Consider the following 21270-nt stretch of genomic DNA (forward strand, 5'->3'; position numbering starts at 1 on the left):
AAGAATAGTTTGGCTGAGATTACTCTGCCAAATAATGAATTGTTTGACAAAATTTGACTATGAATCCTATACAGGTGTTAATTTACTTTATTATGTAAGTTTCTTCAACTTCAGGTGTTTCTCCCACTAATATATTCCTGCCAATGTAAGTACTGATAAGCCCTTTATTCCTTCTTGTTATTACAAACCACTGTAACGTGTTTTTTTGAGAACTGATCCTGTTTCTATCGAAACACAGACATGGGAGAACTTGACAACTTCTATTGTTTCCTTTAGACACTTCCTGCTTCCTTTAAATGTCTGCACTTGAGGTCAGCGACTGATAATACTGTGCTTCATCACGCAGGAGCTCTTCAGTTTTATTGGTGGCTAGAATTGTGTGTGCGTATATATGTACCTATACGTGTATATGTATGTACACATATATGTATACATAAATATATATTTAAACATACATAAAGCCAAATTAAATAAACCTGTAATAGATATATATATATATATATATATATATAAAAACAAGCTGTTAATATTGTTCTTTTGGTAAAATGTTATGCATAGGAATGTAAGGAAACTACTAAATGGTGACACAGTTTGTACAAGGCTGGAAGTGAAATTTGCCATAGAGTCAGAGAGTGACAGAGGCTGGAAGGAACATCTGGGGTTTCTAGCCCAACCTCCTGCTGGGGGCAGGGCGACTCTGGTGTTGGAGCGTGTTGCTAAGGGCCGTCCTTGTCCTGTCAGATTGCTGAAAGTCTCCGAGGATGGAGATTCTACAGCCTCTCTGGGCACCTCTTTCAAGGCTACATCACTGCCACAATGAAACTTTTTCCCTCACCCATCATAACGTTGTCTAGATGGCCCAGGTCATCCTCCCAAGGTCTGTCCTGCATTTCTTCAGTTTATATGCATATGGGAGGCAACAATTATAGCAGGTTTAAAACAAGCAAGCATCTTCTGTCAGCCATCGGCTTGCTGAGGGCCCTGCTGGGGCTGGATGCCCTGCAAGTGCAGCGGGGTAGGCTCTGGGCCGAGAGTTTTGGCCGCTGCTGCTCTGTCTTTCCCCCCAGCCCTGCACAACGGCACAGCCGCATCCTGGCTGGCCGGGCTTCTCAACGCCTGCTCCTTTTACAGGACTGCAGGGTCCAGCAGGCAACCGTTAGGGTGTCTCAGACAGCCTTTTACAGTTTATTACAATGTGTAAGAAATATATTTTTAGTTTTTCTTCTTGGGTTCTTTTAGATTCAGGACTGTTCTTGAGCATTGTTCCTGATTTTAGACATTCTACCTTTTTTTTTTTCTTTTTATATTTCTCACAGTAGGGGTGCATTGCACATCTATTTCAGGGATGGTTTTTGTAAAATCACATCAGCCTTTTTTTAGCTGACTTGTTACAAAAGGAACAAGGTAGGGATAGGCACTTTTGTGCCAACTCAGCATTGTATGTTGTCTCTTTCATGGCAGAAGACTGAGTGAGCTCTTGATCCTCACTTCACTTGTCCTTGCAGGCAAATGGATTTGTAAGTCTTTCCTGTCTTTCCCTACCTGGGAAATGATTTTCAGTAGCCACAAAGCCTGTGGAAGTTTGAATGTGCTCTGCATAATAATTAGCAGCTATAAACAAAGTTTTAGATATTTGTTCTTCAATTCTAGATATTTTTCTGTGTTTTGGAGAGGTTTGTTTATATCTATTTTTTTATATATATGTGTATGTTTAATGGATGTATTTAAGCAGCTGTATGTATATTAAGTGTCTGTGTATATATAGGTAGGTAGATACACACAAATACCTAATTTCCTCTGTCTCCATCATTTATGCCTATAGTATTTATTTTTTGGGCTGAGTTTAGAGTAACAATCTTGCGCTAAGATTTTTCTGACTTTCCAAACTGCGTTTTCTGCCTGTTGCCAGATTTGAACGTGATTCTCTTACAGTTTCACTTATTACCATGTTTTGTTTTGTTTACTGGGTGGTAAATAGCACATTATGTAGGCTGCTCACCCGGCAGTATCTCGCTAGCAAATTCCCAGCATAGTCTTGGAGATTAGGTTTTGGTCTCTCTTCTGCTCCCAAAATCACAGCATCTGATTTTGATGGGCACGCTGCTCCTGCCGGGAGTTTTCACCTGACCCTGTTCCAGGAAATGGCGCAGCAGCCGGGTGTTTCCTCCCTGGCACACCGTGGTGACTGACGGACTTCACCCAGAAGCTTCTCTTCCGTTCGTTATCTAAAGGTGAAAAACTGTGGTGATTTTTTTTTTTTTTTGCAATGCGTCTAGGAAAAGTGAACTCTCTGGAGAGCTTATCTGCAGAAGCTCGACCTTGATGGCGCATCCCTTCCCTCTAATCCTACAGCTGATTGCGTGCTCTGTGCTGAGGGCTTGCGTTGGCACAGGTATTCCCATGCTTTATGTTTGGTCAGAGTCCAGAAGACCCAGCGCTCTTCTACTTAGGAGCAAGTCCTTTGCATAAAACACTTGTAGGTGTATTTGCTTTAGTAGTTTTGTAGCACTATGGTCACTGGTTTGGGGCTCGCTTTTTTTTTGGTTTTGTTTGTTTTCTGAGCTTTTTTGGAGGAGATAATTGGTTACTGGTAACTACATTAAATGTAATACCTTTTAGTCATTACTTTATTGTTAGTTGGCAGGATTCTTTGTATTTATAAACGGGCTTTAGACCTGCAAAGCAGTGTGTCTCTGGGACATCTAATTTCCTCCTTCACACAGTTAAGTGAGGGAGTAATAAATCTGCAGCATTGTTTATGTTTGGCTGGGTTTTTGTTGTCTTTTTCTTTTTTAAATAGGCAGGCTTGCTTTTTAAAGCAGTACAGAATAAGAATACAGCAATGCTTCCACAAGTGCTTTAGGATCTCTTACTATTGTTTCCTATCTTCTGTAACAATGTGTCGGTTTTCTTTGTCATTATGCTTTCATTTAATAGTCACCTGCAAACATTTTCCAGAGGAGCTAACGTGATTATTTTTTGGCTGTTTTTCTTTACAGATTTTGGTAGAGATCCTCAGCTTCCTCTGACATCTAGATGAGTGGTTGATTTCTTTTTTTAACCTGATAAAGTTCCCAGATCAGTGATAGTAACCACAAACTATGATTATTTTTTTTCCCCTTCTTTAAACAGTGCTTTTACTATACACAATTGTCTGTAAGGACCAGGTGCATCCACACCCTACTATTAGCGATGGTTACAATAACTTCTTTCAGTTATTGTATTACTTTGCAAAACATTTCGCTTGTTCTGAATCAGATTACTTGCATCAAAGTAAGTTTCTGAATTTAGGCGTAGGAAATCCTATGGCTCTGTGCAAATGTTAAGTGTATCTCATGACCTTGGAAGAAAATTGCAAACATGGGTAACCATTTGAGCAAAATGAAACCACTATTTCAAATCATTGAAATAAAATAAAAAAATAATTGTGTTTTCCCCATGGACACATGCAGAAATGCCTTCTGGTCTGCACATCTGGAATCTGTGCTAGGGAGGAACTTCTGTTGCCTTTTTCTAACAATTTGGAATTAGGAGGATCTGTGGATTTCTTAGACTTGTGGACTTTAGATTAGTTTTAGATAGATTTAGTCCACTCTCATAGGTGAGTTTTCTAGGCAATCTTTTCTTAATGTATTTTTAATTTGTCTTAAACAGATTTGCTTTTTTTCCTCAACCTTCTTTGACAATATTTTCTTCTGTTTCAGACTTCCCAGCTTTCTTCCTTACTTCTCACAATGTTTTTATACTAGCCAGTGCAGCCCTTTATTATCTGTAATCTTAAAGCAGCGTTTGGCAGTCTGTCTTGTTGAGACCTTGTTGTCACTGGGAGAATCGTTCTTTAAAACATCAAATAAACTGGAAAACAATTTCACGATCTAGCTAGCCTCTGTTTTCAGAGACTTGATCATATCATGGTGTTGTAGACTGAACTATTTCCTGGGGGGCTCTTTCCTAACGAGGTTTGTTTCAGCAGATGCAGTTTAGGGAGCATTTACCTGGGCTGCTGGGCTGGGAGCGAGTGGTGGGGAAATGTGGGCCAGCATCGTTTTAACTCGTGTTGCTTACGTGTTCCAGCCTTGCCCTGAGTAATTAGCCCATTCTGGCTGTTATCAGCACCTCGCTGCTATCTGCTTCGCTAATTGGACCAAGACACACCTTCCATAAATGTCAGCACCTTTTTCTGTAATATCTGAACATGCGTGCGGTATGTAGGTGTGCAGAACCAGGTGCAGCCTTTCTGTGCTCAGATAAGACCCCTTCTTTTTCTTTTTTTCTTTTTTTTAAAAAAAACCCAGTTGGTTCAAGGCAGTTTTATGTGAGAACACAAATTATCATGAAAAATGGGGTAGTGCTGGGAGGAGATAAGAATAATCTGGTTTATCATATCCTTTAATTCCACTGGAAATGTCCCACCTCTACATAGAATGATAGGGGTTGGAAGGGACCTCTGGAGATCATCCGGGGTTTTAGTATAGTATGGCTGCATTGCTTTTGGCTCACACGCTGGATTTTATCAATAGGTTGCTCCCCCCCAAGGAGGAGTGAGGAGCAGCTGTTCAAACGCGTGTTCAGCCTGGAGTAGGTAATGTGACCTCTGTGACTCTGCAGGGTGGCTCAGAAACCATCGCTGTCACCCGTGTCATGCTGCTGAGCTTGGGATGCTTGTGGATGGCCCTGTGGAACCCTCAGCTGCTGCTGGGAACAGGAGGGAAGGGAGAAGTGGAAAAGCGGGGAGAAGAGGACCCCAGCACAGCCGTGTCCTCTGCCGTGGCTTTGGGAGGGCGGGAGGAAGAGGTGTTTTCTTTTGGGTGAAGATGCCTGGTAGACCCCTGAGTTCACATTGCTGCTTCTGCAGTTTATGGGGTGGGGAGCAGAGGTGAAATTGGATTGAGATGCCCATTTGTCCAGATCAGCTGTTTTCAGCTACAGCCCACAAAAGGCCATGTTTGCTCTTACTAATGCTGTTTAATTCAGCATCCTAGCCCTGTACGAATTCCAGCTCTGGGGCCCCCAATGTAAGAAGGACGTGGACCTGTTGTGGAAGTCCAGAGGAGGGCCATGAAGATGATCAGAGGGTTGGAGCACCTCTCCTATGAACACAGGCTGGGAGAGCTGGGGTTGTTCAGCCTGGAGAAGAGAAGGCTCCGGGGAGACCTTACAGCAGCCTTACAGTAAAGGTGGAGAGGGATTCTTTGTCAGGGAGTGTAGCGATGGGATGAGAGGTAACAGTTTTAAACTGAAAGAGGGGAGATTTAGATGTTAGGAAGAAATTCTTTACTGTGAGGGTGGTGAGGCACTGGAACAGGTTGCCCAGGGAAGCTGTGGATGCCCCATCCCTGAAGTGTTCAAGGCCAGGCTGGATGGGGCTTTGAGCAGCCTGGTCTAGTGGGAGGTGTCCCTGCCCATGGCAGGGGGTTGGAACTAGATCATCTTTAAAAGGTCCTTTCCAGCTCTAACCATTCTATGAAATTAGGAAGAGAAAAGAAGGTGGTGGTGTGAGTCAGCATGTCCACCACCCACTGTAACAAACCCAGCAAGCCTGGTTCCTAGCTCACTGCGTGCAACCCAGCCTGAAGCAGGAGCCTGACAATATTTGCCAGATGATGTCACGTATGTTGCAATGTCACGTAATGTGGTCACATAAATCATTTTAAATCAGATATAGCAGTGACAGAGGCTGTTCTGAACTTCCCGAGAGAAGTTAAAGAATCTTGAACTCTGTATTTTCAGGCATTCATAATGAAACTTCTAAACTTAAAAATTTCAGCAGTCTAGAACAATTTTGGTTTTGTGGATTGCCGAGAATAATTTTAACATCTTGATTTTCAACATATACTTTTTTCCATTAATAATGTTCCAGAATGTTATTTATAAAAATTAAGTATACCTTTAGAAAGCGTGAAATAATTTGAGCCAATTGTATTCTTAACAAATCTTTCAAAACTCACAGAACACTTCCCATTTTTTCTTAAAATATGTGCAATTTGGCATCTAGAACATAAAAATTTGGAGATTAAAAATGTATTTTCTCTTGCCGTACTGTTGTTGCAGTTGTGGTGAAAGTCTTACATAAAAGTCTGTCAGCAACCATTCCTAATTAACTCATGGCAGCATGCCCGGTGTGCACACATTCATGCTGTCTCTCCCTGTGTATAGATATGCATCTCTAAGAGAGAAACAGCTCCTTACAATGAAATAAATTGAGTGATTACATTAATTGACACAAATGTTCTCTAAAATAGCCCATTTTAATTTTGTTTAGGCATTTCCTGACTGATGTCTCCTTAGTTTCTAATAAATAACCTACTGTAAAACTTGCGAACAGAAGATTTCGTAGCGCGGTAGATTCCAAGGTTAAATTATAAAACTTGTCAGCCGTATAGTCTCGGTTAGACTGTGACTCGCAAATGCGGTGTAAAAGCATAAAACTGAAACCCCACAGGAAGGTGGATGTATATGATGATACCCCTTTACTTACTTCGCTTCAGGTTGCATTTTGTGGAGGCGGGTGTTTGAGTAGGTGCTGTAGTGAAAGATCCAGGAAAGATGGTACGCAGCCAACTTGTCTTTTAAGTTTGTCTTCAGGCACAGCGTTATTCTCTCTCTCTTTTCTCTTGTCTAGGAATTTAAAGATTCGTGGCTGAATACAATTAGAATTTTTAAAACGCAAACGCTGATTTTATTATGAGTTGATAAACAAAAGCTGGTCTCTTGGTGTTTCTTGTGTTATACCTGTCTTTTAAGCTGCGGTGATCAAGCAGGAGGGTTCCTGGAACGTCCACGCAGTGTGGCAGAGGGGGCCTGAGGGAATCCAAGGAGGTGCAGCAGCAGGGCGCTGCTGGAGCGGGGCAGTGTCCCACCCGCTCCCTGGGAGGTGGCACGGAGCAGTCCTGGCTGCATTTTCTCTGGGTGCAGCTCTGCCGTGCACAAAGACTCTGCTTGTGTGTTTTCTAGTGGGGTTGCAGAGAATGGGAGCCATCGGAGGACTGGGGAGGTGTCACTCCTTTGCATCACATTGCCCGTTATGGTTGTTATCCATTGTATATCACTGTTTCTCAATGAAATCCAAGTGCTATTTAAAACACACCTTTGTTTTGCTGGCTTTAAGAAGGCTACTCGCATGCGCTGGCAATGGGTTTTTCTTCAGTGGCTGATCCTGCTATCTGATAACTTTTTCCAAAATCAGCTTGGCTAGGGATACGTGTGCTTTCCTGAAGAAAATGAACCCACTCAACACGCACACACTTTTGAGGTTTTTTTAATATATGTAATTGTTATCTATATAAATAGTAAAGTTCCTGTGCTTTAATAAGGTAATAAATGTAGTGATGGAATACGTTGGACTACAAATGACCATGCTTCTGCATTTATCATCTATGCTTGGAAATGTCACGTTTACAGGCAACTCATTTCCTCATGTCTATGTTATGTTTTTCCAAACCGTTTGGTAGTTTTGATAACCAGGTTCAAGGTGATGTATCAGGCAGCCGATAGTAGGGACTGTAGGGAGTTTCCTGTTGTTTAACTTTAGCCACGGAAAAGTTAAGCATCTGCGCTGTAGTTAAACCTCTGTAGACCAGAGGGAAATCTGTTTGTCTGTGCCAGATAAACGTCTTAAGGAGAGTGAGGTGAATTGCCTCTGGATTAGTCTTTATGGACATGCAGAATCCAGACGATTAACTCCAAGCTAGCACCCAGCTTTTAGGTGGCTAACATGACAATTAATCTTGTCTCAACGTGATCCCCTGTATTGGGAAAGGCCGGTGTTACACATTTAGGGTGGCACTGAAGAGCACCTCAGAAGCTGAAAGCAGCTTGCTGTATAGGCATTATAAACATACATTCCCAGTATCTGCAAAAACATATTTTTGTACCGTGGTCACCAGTTTGTATTGTCCCTGTCATTTTAATGACATATTGTAACCGATACGCATTTGTTTTTCTGCAGAACCCAAAGTAGGAGTGAAATGATTCACTTGGAAAGTAGGAGCTTGGATACTTGGGTGACACACAGAGAATAAAAATGTGTCCTGAAGTTTGCAAAGGTGAATACAGAAGATGCACTGTTCAGGTGGTTCTGTTGTAAATAGGAGTTGGGAAATGGAAAAGCTGAGTTATGACCACTAGGCTTTAAGTCAGGTTTCATATTTGTAGGGTTTTTTTGAAGCTTGTGTATTGTGTTAAATGGTAGTATTTAGTGTCTGTTTGCATGCCGCTTAATTGTTATTCAACAACACTTCTAAGCATTTCCATTTTAGGGATTCATTTTTTTTTATGATTTTCTTACACTATTATTTTGCCAGGGTTTGAACACTTTAGATTTATAATGTCCCTGATGGGATTATTTTTGAAGACCGAGCAAAACTCTTTGAAATTTCTTTCAAAGCAGAAAGTTGAGGAAAACTATGCTTCATTTCATCAACAATATTTGCGAGTGCTAGCGGCTGAACTCTTGTAGTAATCTGGAAAGAAATACATGTCTTGGAAATAATTTCTGAGATAAACATGAGAATCTGTGTAGAAGTTGCACAACTTTATTTTTTTTTCTAATTCTTTAACAGTTTCAAATGTTTAGTTGGCCTGTACGTGACGATTAGTTTTCCCCAAAATAAGCTTCACGTACTAAAAAGCTAAGCTTCCAGCTGTGCTCTATGTATTTCAATGTGTATGGTGAGAGGTGGGTTTCTTTCTTTGGCGGGCCGTCAGCCTTCCCCGACGGGGCTGTTGGGGGGGCCCGGGGGCTGCGGGGGGATGCGGGCACTGCTGAGGGCAGCCTGGCCGGCAGCTTGCCCTGCCCTGGCAAGTCGCTTCTCTGCGCTCGCATTCTGCCTTCCACCAAGGAGCTAGTAAATAAAACACCCTTGATAGTTTTGGCCTTTTTCTTGACTTCAGAAACCTAAGAAACGTGTGCTCTGGTATGTCCCGTAGGAGGCTGACCTTTTCCCGCGGTGCAGGGTACGCTCATCGAAGGAGGCAGCAACGCACAGTGAATCACAAACAGTTTGGGGGATTGCCTTGCCCTGTGCCAAATTACGTTTCCCGTCTCCAGCATGTGATTTTCAGGCAAATCCATTGAAGTCTTTAACCTATAATTAGGCTTATAAGCTTCTTTAGACCTTGTGGATTTCCTTTTTTAAAGAATGGAATACATCATCATTATTCTGTGAATCTTTCTGATATATTTTCCAGAGAAAGCTTTCCCGGAGGTTTTCTGTTTATTTTTTCCTTCATTTTTCTAAAATGGGTAGGTAAAGATCCCATTTCCATCAAGAAATGAACTGAAATTACCTGGTACAAGTGACTGTGATGTGTAAGAATAATTTTTTCCTGGCAGTACTGAGTGTAAATGTTTTTCAATAATGTTTTTCCGTAAATACATATTTCTAAAATTACATTCATACAGTAAGTTTTCCTGCCTTTTTTTAAAGTTAATTAAACTGTCACTCCTCTTTTCATGTGTTACTACATGAACATCTGGCAAAATAAATCACTTCTGTCACCAGCTGATGGTGTGAGGCAGATCTCTGTTAATGCCCCTGTTGGCCTCGGGACAAGTTACGAACTGAATGGGCATTTTCGTACTTCACTGTATAAGTGTGTGTGTATATTGTATATCTGCCTGTCTATGTATATCTGTATGTGGGCATGCATGCATACGCATCGTATGCAGTGGGTGTTGTTGCATAGCATCCCCTTCATCTTTGAGAAGCGCCCTTCTGTGTGCCTCCCCTGCCCCAGTGTCATCTCTCCTTATTGCCGCCTCATTTTCAGGTATTTATTACAAAAGTACTCTACAGACTTTTTTTCTGCCTAAGAATTTTAATTTTACACCCTAATCCTAAGTAGGGTTAGACTCTAACTAGGTTCAGGCGTTTTTGTTTTTTTTTTCCTTTCTATACCACAGATCTTAATAAATACCACCTCATCTTTAAAGAAACCTAGAAGTAGCCTTTTTCCATTGCTGACAGCAGCAATAATTAGCAGTAAATATACTCCCAATGTGCTATAGGTATACAGTTTTCTTCTGATGTTATTGTCTGGGTGTTTTGAAGCATTTCAGTTCCCCTAAACTGACCTAAGGGATTTTGCAATCATGTTTTCTGTTGAGCAGTTCTGGTTTCCCTCTTCTGTTCCCAACAGCATAGGTTTTGGAGGGCTTGCTGATGTTCCTTTTTGGTAGGAGGGATGTCTGACCTGCTTCGGTATCTGTCGTGATCTACTGGATTACAGAAGCTGAAGCGTGTCCTTCTGCCCCATAGAAGGCCTGGTGACTCCAAGCAGTAAGCTGGAGGCATAAGAAAATTCAAACATCTCTAAAGTATTTCTGTTTGTTTTCAACAAAACCACTCATACAGAATGCTCTAAGAAAAGGGGAGAAACGGTAAAAAATACCACCATTATTTTAAAGTTCTTTCAGACCAGGGGAATCTTTAACAATTTACACATTTGGCTTAGCTGGAAGTTTCTTGGCATCCTTATGTTCATTTAGGGAAGTTCATATATATATATATATATATATATATATATATATATATATATATATATATATATATATATATATGAACATACATTCTGGAGCTTAATCCAAAGGTTTGCAAACTTCCTGGCTCTCTGTAGAGCCAAAACCATGCATTTCTATGTCTGTCTGTGTTTTTTTGTGGATTTCACTATTATATCTTGGCAGTTCTGTGGGCTTCCCAAATTCTGCTCAGTTCTGTAGCTAGTTTTTTTTTTTTTTCCTCTTTATATATTGCTGTTCCTTCACAGTTATGGTTTTACTGTCTAGCACTTGTTTTATTTTCCAAAGCACAAGTTATAGTAATTTATGCTACTGTTTTTACCGCACTTTGGTTTTGTATTTCCCTTTTTTTGTTTCTTTCTGTAATCTCAGGCATGTTTTGGCCATTGCTTGTTCCTCTGCTTCAGGTAATTTTGTGCAAAGACAGCTACTGCACACGTACCAGCCTAGAATACCTCCTATCATTTTTCTTTGTAGGCATTTTTTGAGGTTGCAGAATTCTAGTCACAATGCTGCTGTGCAAACGGGACTTCATCCTGAAAGTGTTTGCCTGACTTTTCCATGTGCATACAGTTTCTTTAAGATCCCAGAATCTTCAGAGTTGGAAGGGACCTCTAGAGATCATCTAGTCCAACTCCCCTGCTAGAGCAGGATTGCCTAAAGCACATCCCTCAGGGCTGCATCCAGGTGGGTCTTGAAAATCTCCAGAGTGGGGGACTCCACCACCTCCCTGGGCAGCCTGTTCCAGTGCTCTGTCACCCTCACCGTAAAGAAGTTTTTCCCTGTATTTGAACAGAACTTCCTATGTTCCAACTTGTGCCCGTTGCCCCTTGTCCTGTCACTGGGAACCATTGAAAAGAGTCTGTCACCATCCTCCTTCAACCCACCCTTTTGATACTTGTATCCAGGCTAAAGAGTCCCGGCTCTTTCAGCCTTTCCTCATAAGGGAGATGCTCCAGTCCCATAATCATCTTAGTTGCCCTTCGCTGGACTCGCTCCAGCAGTTCCTTGTCCCTCTTGAACTGGGGAGCCCAAAACTGGACACAGTACTCCAGTCGTGGCCTCACCAGTGCAGAGTAGAGGGGGAGAATGACCTCCTTCGACCTACTGGCCAGACTCTTCCCTATGCAGCCCAGGATGCCATTGGCCTTTTTGGCAACAAGGGCACATTGTTGGCTCATGGATAATTTACTGTCCACCAGGGCCCCCAGGTCCTTCTCCTCAGAACTACTTCCCAGCAGGTCCACCCCTAACCTATACTGGTGCTTAGCATTCTTCCTCCCCAGGTGGAGGACCTTGCACTTGCTTTTGTTGAACCTCATTTGGTTCTTCTCTGCCCAGCTCTCCAGCCTGTCCAGGTCACGCTGGATGGCAGCACGGCTCTCTGGAGTGTCAGCCACCCCTCCCAGTTTGGTATCGTCAGCAAACTTGCTGAGGATACACTCTGTCCCATCATCCAGGTCATTAATGAATATACTGAACAAAATTGGACCAAGTATTGACCCCTGGGGGACACCACTGGTTACAGGCCTCCAAGATGCTTTAGTATTCTTGTTCACAGTTAGTAAGTAGCATATGAACTCTTCACTTGCGAATAGTTTTCTGAAAATTAACAAATGCGTTTGCCCTTGTACCTAAATGTAATCCCTTCCCTTACAGGTGCAGAGAGAAGAAGTATGATTATTACAGCCTGCCCAAAACCTCCGTAGTGATAGCTTTTTATAACGAGGCTTGGTCAACGCTTCTGCGAACTGTTCACAGTGTTCTTGAGACGTCTCCAGATATACTTTTGGAAGAAATCATCCTTGTAGATGATTACAGTGACAAAGGTAGGAAGAATAGTTCTAAACAATGTTGATTGTTGGTGGGGTTTTCTGGTCAGACAGTCATCACAGGAGGAAAAGATATGCTGTTTGGGTAACATACTGTAAAACTGTACAACATAGGGCATCTAACCGGAGAATGGGTTTTCTTGTAGTGTGCCAGTGAAAATTTTCAGGACAAAATTTAGTTTAGAATGGGGAAGGACATCTGTTGTGTTGTAACAAGAGTGCTTCCATATATAGATAACTATGGTCTGGCTGGAGCATTTCAGGTTTCCTAATTTGAGCAAGTAATGGTGTAATGTATAGTAAGGAGATACCTGGTTATCTGTTTTCAGTTGAATTATGGGACACAAAACAATGCTGGCATTTTCCACCAGACGTGAATTGTGTTAAGGATAAAACTTCTGCGTGGAGAAAGCTTTACATAACATTTGAGACTCACTTAACAATTTGGAAATTAATTAAGAGGCAAATATGAAGCATTCAATTTCTTAAAAGTAGCTGTGATTTGTGTCCATGCAGGTTTTGTGCTTTTTCCTTGCCCTTTTCTAACATGGACAGTATAGCAGAATCAGAATTCAAGACGCCAGTATCTTTAAGGCAATGCTATAAGTAATATGCTGCTGAAAAAAGAGCTTTCTGTATCATGATGTAAACTAATCATTCCAGAACTATATTCTTCCTTTCTTTTTTTGGTTTGTTTCAGAACATCTAAAGGAAACTTTGGAAAATTACGTGGCTGGTTTACGCAAGGTGCGTCTTATCCGCGCGAACAAGCGAGAGGGGCTGGTTCGAGCCCGGCTGCTGGGGGCATCTGTGGCCAAAGGGGACATCCTGACGTTCCTGGACTGCCACTGCGAATGCCACGAGGGCTGGCTGGAGCCGCTGTTGGCAAGGTGAGGTTACGCTCTGGGCTGGTTTTCTTTCCCGTTGCAGAAGAGACAGTTTGGCACACTTCTGCAGTGTAAGAATAACTCTTTGCTGTTGTTTACCGAAGGTTACTGCAGCCTGGTCCCTGAGGCACTGCCAAGGGTTTGTCTCCTGGTGGTGGGGTAGCAAATGGAAATGTGGAAGATCAGGAGGTGTTTTTTTTTTTGTTTGTTTGTTTGCTCCTGAGGACCAGGCTGCTGTCATTCTTCAGAGAAGGGGAAATTTTATTTCCAAGAAAAGGAATCCTCCCCCAGCTTCAAAACTACCTTGGGAAAGGTGGCTACTTCTGTCGGCCTGGGTGGTGGGTGAGAAGAAGGTCTGGAAAGATGCGTGCCCTGAGACATCCCCTGTTGCAGGGCGATGTGCGCATAAGCAGATTGTAATGTAAGTCAATAAACTCCATCTTCCTAGTCCTGAGCGAATCCGTCTTTCCAAACTGGTTCTGATACAAAGCATCATGGGGTAGGATAAGGGAGGAGTTAAGTCAACACTGGCTTTTACTTGGAAGCCATCTGTCCTGGGACAGTGTACTTAACAGCTATGTAGTTTTTCATCTGTACTGCAGATCTGTCAAGCAGTTCAGAAAACTTGCATTAATTACAAAAAAACCTAAAAAACGAAGAAAAAAGAAAAAAACAACAAAACCCCCTAAGAACCAAAATACTACCTCTCTATTACAACTTAGAATATTTATGATGTTCTTGAAGCCTCGCCCACGCGTAGTCAGCAGCCATATATGCAGTTTTCCCACTATCGGTTCAGCCACTGGTACATCTCACCACAGCCCCCTGCCGCCCCCACATCAGGTGCGTGAGGGTGTATTGCTTTTGCCCCGGTTGCTGACAGCTTACGTCTTTATCCCCTTGGATGCCATTAGCAGGTACTGATAGATAGAGTATCTGAATCAGACCTCCTAGATATTGTATATAGAAAACCAGCTCTCTTTAAAACATAATTTAAAAAGTATCCTTTCCTCAAGATCAATGGTTTTGATTTGCATCCTATAAAGATTCCCACCAGGTACTGTAGACTTCGGAGAAGGACCAGAAAAAACAGCCCTATGCAGACTGGAGAGAGACTTCAAAAAGCACATTCTATCTTGAGGTGTGCAGGTCTTCCTGATTCCTAGTGGAGCGTGCATTCTCAAACTCCCCATGTCCATTTGAAACTGTATCTGGAATAATATTTTAATTTTCTTTTTCCTTAAAATTGTCATATTTAACTTATTGCTAAGTTTCACATTGAGCATCGTCCCATTAACTGTGGATTAACTTTGAACATTATAGATAATGTGAAGAAAGGAAAAGGGGTAAAAATCAAAGAATAAGCATAGTTTTAATGACTGTCCTCTGAAAAAACAGTATGTAACTCTGTAGATGATTCTCTAATTTCTTCACTTCTTTAGCAAACCACTAGATGGCAATCTTGAGGAAGGATTGGGATAATCTTAAGTGTAGTAAATAACCACCTGTAAGAAGTTAGCCCTGGATGTGTCTTGGAATTTTTGCCCTTCTTGCTGCAGATGCAGACCTCATCTCTAAGGGCATATCTGACCCCAGCGTATGGGAGCAATACAGCAGTGTTAGCATTTTGCAGTGCAAACATAGTTGTATTTGTAAGCTGCCTGCACATTGTACCATCTGGTTAATTCTTAATTTACGGAAAAGGTGATGGCTTTTCACTTACCTGATTCCTTTCGTAACTGAAATCACATGCCAGCTACCTAATTCTTACTCCTTTTCCTTTGTAGGAGCAACAAAGAATTTTTACATTTTATTGGGATTTTTATTCCTCTGTGTGTGTATCATTCTCATTGCTTTGTATGTAAGTTTTATGCAAGTGAGACAGGAGATAGCAATATTTGCATAAGCCCAACCAAACAGGATTTCAATGGGAGATCATAAAGAAGAAAACAGCTGTGTTTTTTCTTCCCTCCAGCAACAAGAGACCATTTCATACTTAAGGCAGTCTTTCTCAGCTCAGACAATACTTCTTTGGAAATGCTGCTGTTCTGCTGCATTTACCCACCAGAAGCTGCTCTAATTTCAGAGCCAGAGCCCCTTGGTCAGCCAGCAGGTTTTAAGCTTAATAATCCCATGAGGAACTAGCTCCCCCTGAATGACGGGTACATCACATCTCTTCCTTGTTTGGCAACATAGCAAGTTCAGTTTTCCTTCTCCTCTGGAATGTGCAAATCAGAAGATGCAAGGCTAAAGCAAGTACCAGCATCTTAAAGTCAAACAAGTCACTTGGTTTCGGTGAACTAACAGGAGATGTCTACAGTGTAGAGAAGATTGCTAAAGAGTTATTTAGGAGAAAGACCTTAGCTTGAACTTGCGCACTTGAAGTTGATCTCCCCTAGTACCAGGAGAGACCTTTCCATAAGTTGAGGTGAAGGCAAAGGATCCCATTGCCTCTCGTAAGGGCAAATGCTTTTGGAAAGGAATCCAGAAAACTCTACATGGTATTGAGAAATGGGAGGAAAGGGTTTATCTCCTTACAGAAGTAGACCTGCAAGAAATGTCGTCAGCTCTGATGTATTCTTAGTATGATTAAGATCTTAACTATCTTTAGATCAGCCTTGCTGATAGGTATGTCATGCTGCCATACTATCTTGCTTCTCCTTTTTATCTCCTGTGTTGCTAGGGTTTCTGGAGGCCTTCGTCATGTATGTTTCACTGGTGGACATCTAATACCGATGACGTCGCATGGTTGTTTTGTTTAAGCTCATGGCTTCTTTTTGAGTTGCTGTTGTAGTGCTTGTTATAAGGTTTTGCAGATGATCACAGTTACAAGAACAACCGTGACTTTAAGGGTGAAGAAGCTAGCCTATTTGTTATTCATCTTTGCAGAACTATGCAATTGTGCTGCTCTTTTAATATCTTAAGGCAGTTACCTGTACAAAACAAAATAGACATCTTTGTTGAGAACGTGGTGCTGGCTGTGGCAGCCAAGCCAGATGCTCAGGGTGTTATCTCAAGCCATCTGGCGTAACCTCGCTTCTGCTGTCGAGGAAGATTGATGCTTGCCTGGTGCCTACAGCCGAGTCCATCCTGATGCATCCTCCTGATGCATCCCCAGCAAGAAATTGGTTGTTATCCTTGTAGCCGTTATTTTCTTGTATTGCAGCATGAATTGAAAAAGAGCTAAACTTCATGTTTGGTAGCTGTAAGGGTTCTCTATTCTTGACAGCTCTAGTTTTTGAGAGAAGTTTCTAATGGGGGTCACCCTCTTCTTTTAAAAACATACTAGGATTGCAGAAGAAGAATCAGCTGTCGTCTGCCCTGTTATTGATGTTATTGACTGGAATACATTTGAGTACTTGGGAAATGCCGGCGAGCCACAGATCGGTGGATTTGACTGGAGGCTGGTCTTCACTTGGCATACGATTCCTGAAAGAGAACAAAAACGGAGGAAGTCCAAGACCGACGTGATCAGGTTAATTTTTACACTCTTATGAAGCTCTGAATATTACAAATGTTTTTGATTTCACTTTGAAATGCCAGGGTCTGAAAAATATCTGAGAAATGTGCATATTACTAAAAATTACATATTTTGCTTAGTTCCCCTCTTTTTCCAAAGCAGCTTCTGCTCACCGTGCACCTGGAAAAATGTTGCTCTAAAAGCTGAAATTCCCGTGTACTCTTCCATATGGAATCCTTATTGCACAAGTAGTCTCTTGACTTCTGCAGGCAAACTCCCACAGACGCTTATCAGAACATGGAAAGGTTCTGAGTGGTAACTAATACTGAAGGACGTCCTCTGTGAAAAGCGAATAGATCCACGTTGTAAAAAAAAAAAAATGTATCATGGTCAATGATGAAAAAGGGGAAAAAAAAAAATCATCAGCCAGTAAGACGGCAAAAGTACTTTTGAAGACTTCATCTGCACTGTGACAATAAAGGTGGTTCCCTGTGATGTTTTCACCACAGTGTGCCGGTTCTTTATTCGGAAGAAATGATACAGCTTTACCCACCATAATTTCTGTGAATATATGCTATGTTCGACTTGGAAGTTGCTGTATTTCAGCAGTGTATTGTAAAAAATGGAGCAACTGTGTGGCATTTTTAACATCACAATTTTATTAGTTCTTGCTTTTATTTATAGTCTGTTATCTTATGGACTACAGAAAATACAGAATGATTAATTTTTCTCAGTCTTTTCTAGGTTGCTTATCATGATAATAATACCCAGTACTTCACAAATATTAATGAACTTATCCTCAACTGAGAGAAAATGTTGTTATTTTTTTTAAATGGGAAAAGTGAGGCAGGAACTTAGTCCTTCTCAGCATATATTAGTCCACATCCTCCTTTAAAAAAAAAAGTTTCAAAATAGAGTAAATATTTTTAAAACCTTTAGTTTAAATATGATGCTTTTCTTCTCCGCGACAAGAAGAATTGTCTTTGGCATGCCAAGGGGAAAATGATGAGGGATAAAGCTTCACAGTAGCCCGAGGACTGTGAGCTCGGCCAGTGTCTGGAGAAAGCAGCGGTGCTGAGAGTGGTGTCACCGACAGCTGTATTTGGAAAGACGAGATCTGGAGTGAGACAAAAGAGTGCTTATGGAGTTTGGTTTAGTTTTGTTTTTTTTTTTTTTCTTCCATCTCACTTCGTCTCATTCCATCCTTTGAAACAACATGTGACAGCGTAAGACAGTGTTGCTTCAAAAAGATGGCTGGTAAAATTAGTTTTGACGGACTAAGAGTAACTGATCACTGCACCTAGCATTTGTTAGCATTTACCTCAACAGCAATTCAGTCAAATTCATGAAGTGGCAGCTGAATTTAGTTCCAACCAGCATTATATGCTTGGCACTTTAAAGAGGATCTTTTTCTAAGACTGTAAACAATTAAGAACAATGTTGAATGAATACAAGTTCATATATGTGTGCACACGCTACCCTACTGGAAGTACATCCCTTAAGTGTGCTGTTGCTCTGGGTCTTGTAGTCTTCAACGAGGATCTGGTCTTGACCCCAGATTTTTTTACTTTTTTTTCCCCTGAACTTAGTAAAAAAATTTTAAAATACAGTAGGGCAAATCTTCTTAGAAAGAAAAAAAAAAATAAATCTCTTTAGGGGCTATATTAATTCTGCTCAATTGATGTCTGAGAGTTTTTTCCACTTGATATTAATGGGATCAGGAATATTTTTATTAATTACTGAAGCACAAACATTTGTTTATTTATTACTGAAGTAAAACATATAAGGATACTGCACTTACAATTTCAGAGCTAATATTATTCTGCCATAAAAAACCTTATGTTCTACTATGTGTGGAGGTAAGAGACTAGTCACTTATTGTTGCTCACAAAGGCACTGTGATTGCAAAAATTTATATTAACACAATGTTTATCTTCTCTGATTTCATCGTTATTTTTATTTTTAATACATTCTGGAGCTTGTTTCAGATACAGTTTTCTACAAAATTAAATTTAAATGGCCTGATGATAACTGATCAATGGCTGACTGTTACTTTGTATCCAGAAAAGACTGAGAAAATGGAAAATTAAAATATACTGTATTTTTTATCTGTTGCATTGGTTCATTAGTTTATATCTTTTTTTTTTTTGCTTTCTATTCAATTTAGAGTTACTATTCTCTTTTTTAGGTCTCCGACCATGGCAGGTGGACTGTTTTCTGTGAGCAAGAAGTATTTTGATTACCTTGGTTCTTATGACACAGGAATGGAAGTCTGGGGAGGAGAAAACCTTGAATTCTCATTTAGGGTAAGTGGCTCAATTAAAAGGTTTTTTTCCTGAGAATAAAAACAAGTGTCTCATTTATTTCTTCACACCCTTTTACTTAATGAGGTATCTGTAATGCAAGCGAGCATTAAGAGAATATTTTGGGAGATGTTTATATCAATCTCTTTTCCTTGTTCTCACACTTTGTTATTGCTGTACTTTCCTTCTGAATAGCCATTTTAAAACGGTTTTTAAAAACATGTCTTTGTTTTGAATGCCAGTATAAAATGTAAGTAGTGGTGTGGTATTAGCGGATGAAGTTTACATTCGGTGCCTTGAAGAGGATCGTTGGGAAGAAACATTTGTAATTCTGTAATGTGACTGGAGCTCTCACCGTGGTTGATGGAGTGTGCAGGAGGCAGCTGGTGGCAATTACCAGTGGGGTGGGACAGTCCAACCCCTGCACTTCTTTAAGACTTTATTCTGTTTCACTTCAGGAAAAGTTTGTGTGAAGGTTGTAAAAGGTGATGGGGAAAATCTCCAGGAACCGTAGAGCTGTATGGACCAGTGCTCAGGTGTGAGGCAGATAGCTGGAATGAAAAGGATTTATGGTAGGGGAAGAGAGAGGAGATACAAGTCAGTCCAGGCTGATGAGCAAAACAGTCTTGTCCTCCTCAACTCTGCCATGACCTCTGCTGCTGCTGATTCCCACTGAGCGCTGGCTGCCTCTGGCTTGCCCTGTATCACCTTTAGCAATCCAGTGGTGATGTAAGAGATACACTGCAGGGATGTTTTTGGCTTGCAGGGAGTTCACAACTTAGTATCCTGAATTTTCCTTGTTTTCTGCTCATCATCAGGTATGCTTTATGGTCACATTTGCATTTCTATGTGTAGATCCAGTAGCTCTCTTCTGGGATGCCAGCATTTTTGCAGGGTGGACTGTGCAATGGCCAGCGAATATGCCAGGACGTGTTAATTTTCCTAGTGCAGGTTGCCAGCAGGATCTAGGCACTTGGATCCAAATTGTGCACAACATGCTTTCCTCTGTTTGATTTCAAGCCCTTGTACTCGTGCTTCCTGCCGTGAGGGTTTTTGTGGAAGAGAGCAGAGCGCTATGATGTTGCTTAACCGTGTTCTTCTGGCTGCCCACGGTGCTGAAGAAGGTCAAGTGGAATAAATCAGTGTTAATTCTGTTGTCTCGGTGGCTTCCAGACCTGCTAGACCTGAAAATTAGGAGCAGGGATACTGAAAAACACTGTAAATTAATTCATTGTTCTTCTCATCTCTGAAAATGCCACTCTCTCCTGATGACATGAAAGGACTTGTCCTCAAGCCTCCTCTTTCTCGTACTTCGATTATTCTAAACGGAAGAAATTCTCTATGGTTTTGAGAGGTGCAACAGGGACAAAGCTTCGGCTAAAAGCATGATGACTAAGAGAGATAGCGGCTGCGTGCTGAATGCAGGATCGAGTCAATGTGCCTTGATTTCAAATTGCTTAATGCTATTTGGCTGGATAAAATTTCACTTCATGGGCCATTAATGGGCATTGAAACTCCTCTTTCTCAGGGATGCAAAACACACCCTTTAATCTTCCCTCTCCTGCGCATGGAGTGAGGGGAACCTGGTGGCAGCTCTTTTCCCCACTCTCTGCTCTTGGTTCTGCTAGTGGCACTGCAATGTAAGTTTGTTTCTGGGGACCACTGCTTGATCTGCCTGCGGTCTGTCCTTTCAACCCACCATCACGGCACGAGAGATGCTGTGCAAAAGGGAAAATTATTTATTGCTAAGTCATTTCTTTGGATAGAAATTTCATTGCCTATGGGGCTGGATGATATGCCTGCGATCACCTGGCATCTTCTCATTTCTGATGTTTTTGTATGGCTTCTTGCTGTCCGGATCTGGAAATCTGTCTTGCGGTGGGAGCAGCCAGGATGGGTTCACTCCGCTGGGGAGGTTCCTCTGCCCACCCAACTCCCAGCAGATCCGGCACGAGCCCCGGTCAGGGGGGCTTAGCCACAAGCAAAACTGCAGCAGAGAGAGGGGCAGGAACAGAGTATTTTCTGCAGTTTGTTCAGGAGGTAGCATTCTCTTTTTTCTATTTTTTTTTTTTTTTTATTTCTTCCAGAGAATCCTAAAATGTTAGAATGGAGGTGGTAGAGCTTATAGACCTTTTCTTATTTAGCGTTTGTTCATTGACCCAGTGATTAGGTCAGTTGTCCAAGGACCCTGGCAGGGATGAGGATGCCAAGGTGACATCTGTACTTTTACTGGAGCGTTTCATAATGCCACCATCTGTGTCTGAAAAGA

At 41.5% G+C, this 21270-nt stretch overlaps 1 protein-coding gene across 2 annotated transcripts in view; it reads left to right on the plus strand.

Annotated features, from left to right (window-relative positions):
- GALNT12 (polypeptide N-acetylgalactosaminyltransferase 12) overlaps positions 1-21270 on the plus strand; it is a 51125-nt gene that overhangs the window by 3559 nt on the left and 26296 nt on the right. For both annotated transcript variants that reach the window (XM_063326321.1, XM_063326322.1), the window contains 4 exons: positions 12179-12348; positions 13052-13241; positions 16528-16713; positions 18887-19004. In XM_063326321.1, the coding sequence (XP_063182391.1) occupies positions 12179-12348; positions 13052-13241; positions 16528-16713; positions 18887-19004 (664 nt within the window). The remainder of the gene's footprint in view (positions 1-12178; positions 12349-13051; positions 13242-16527; positions 16714-18886; positions 19005-21270) is intronic.

The sequence above is a fragment of the Chroicocephalus ridibundus genome, chromosome 2, assembly GCF_963924245.1.
Source record: "Chroicocephalus ridibundus chromosome 2, bChrRid1.1, whole genome shotgun sequence".
Lineage (NCBI taxonomy): Eukaryota > Metazoa > Chordata > Aves > Charadriiformes > Laridae > Chroicocephalus > Chroicocephalus ridibundus.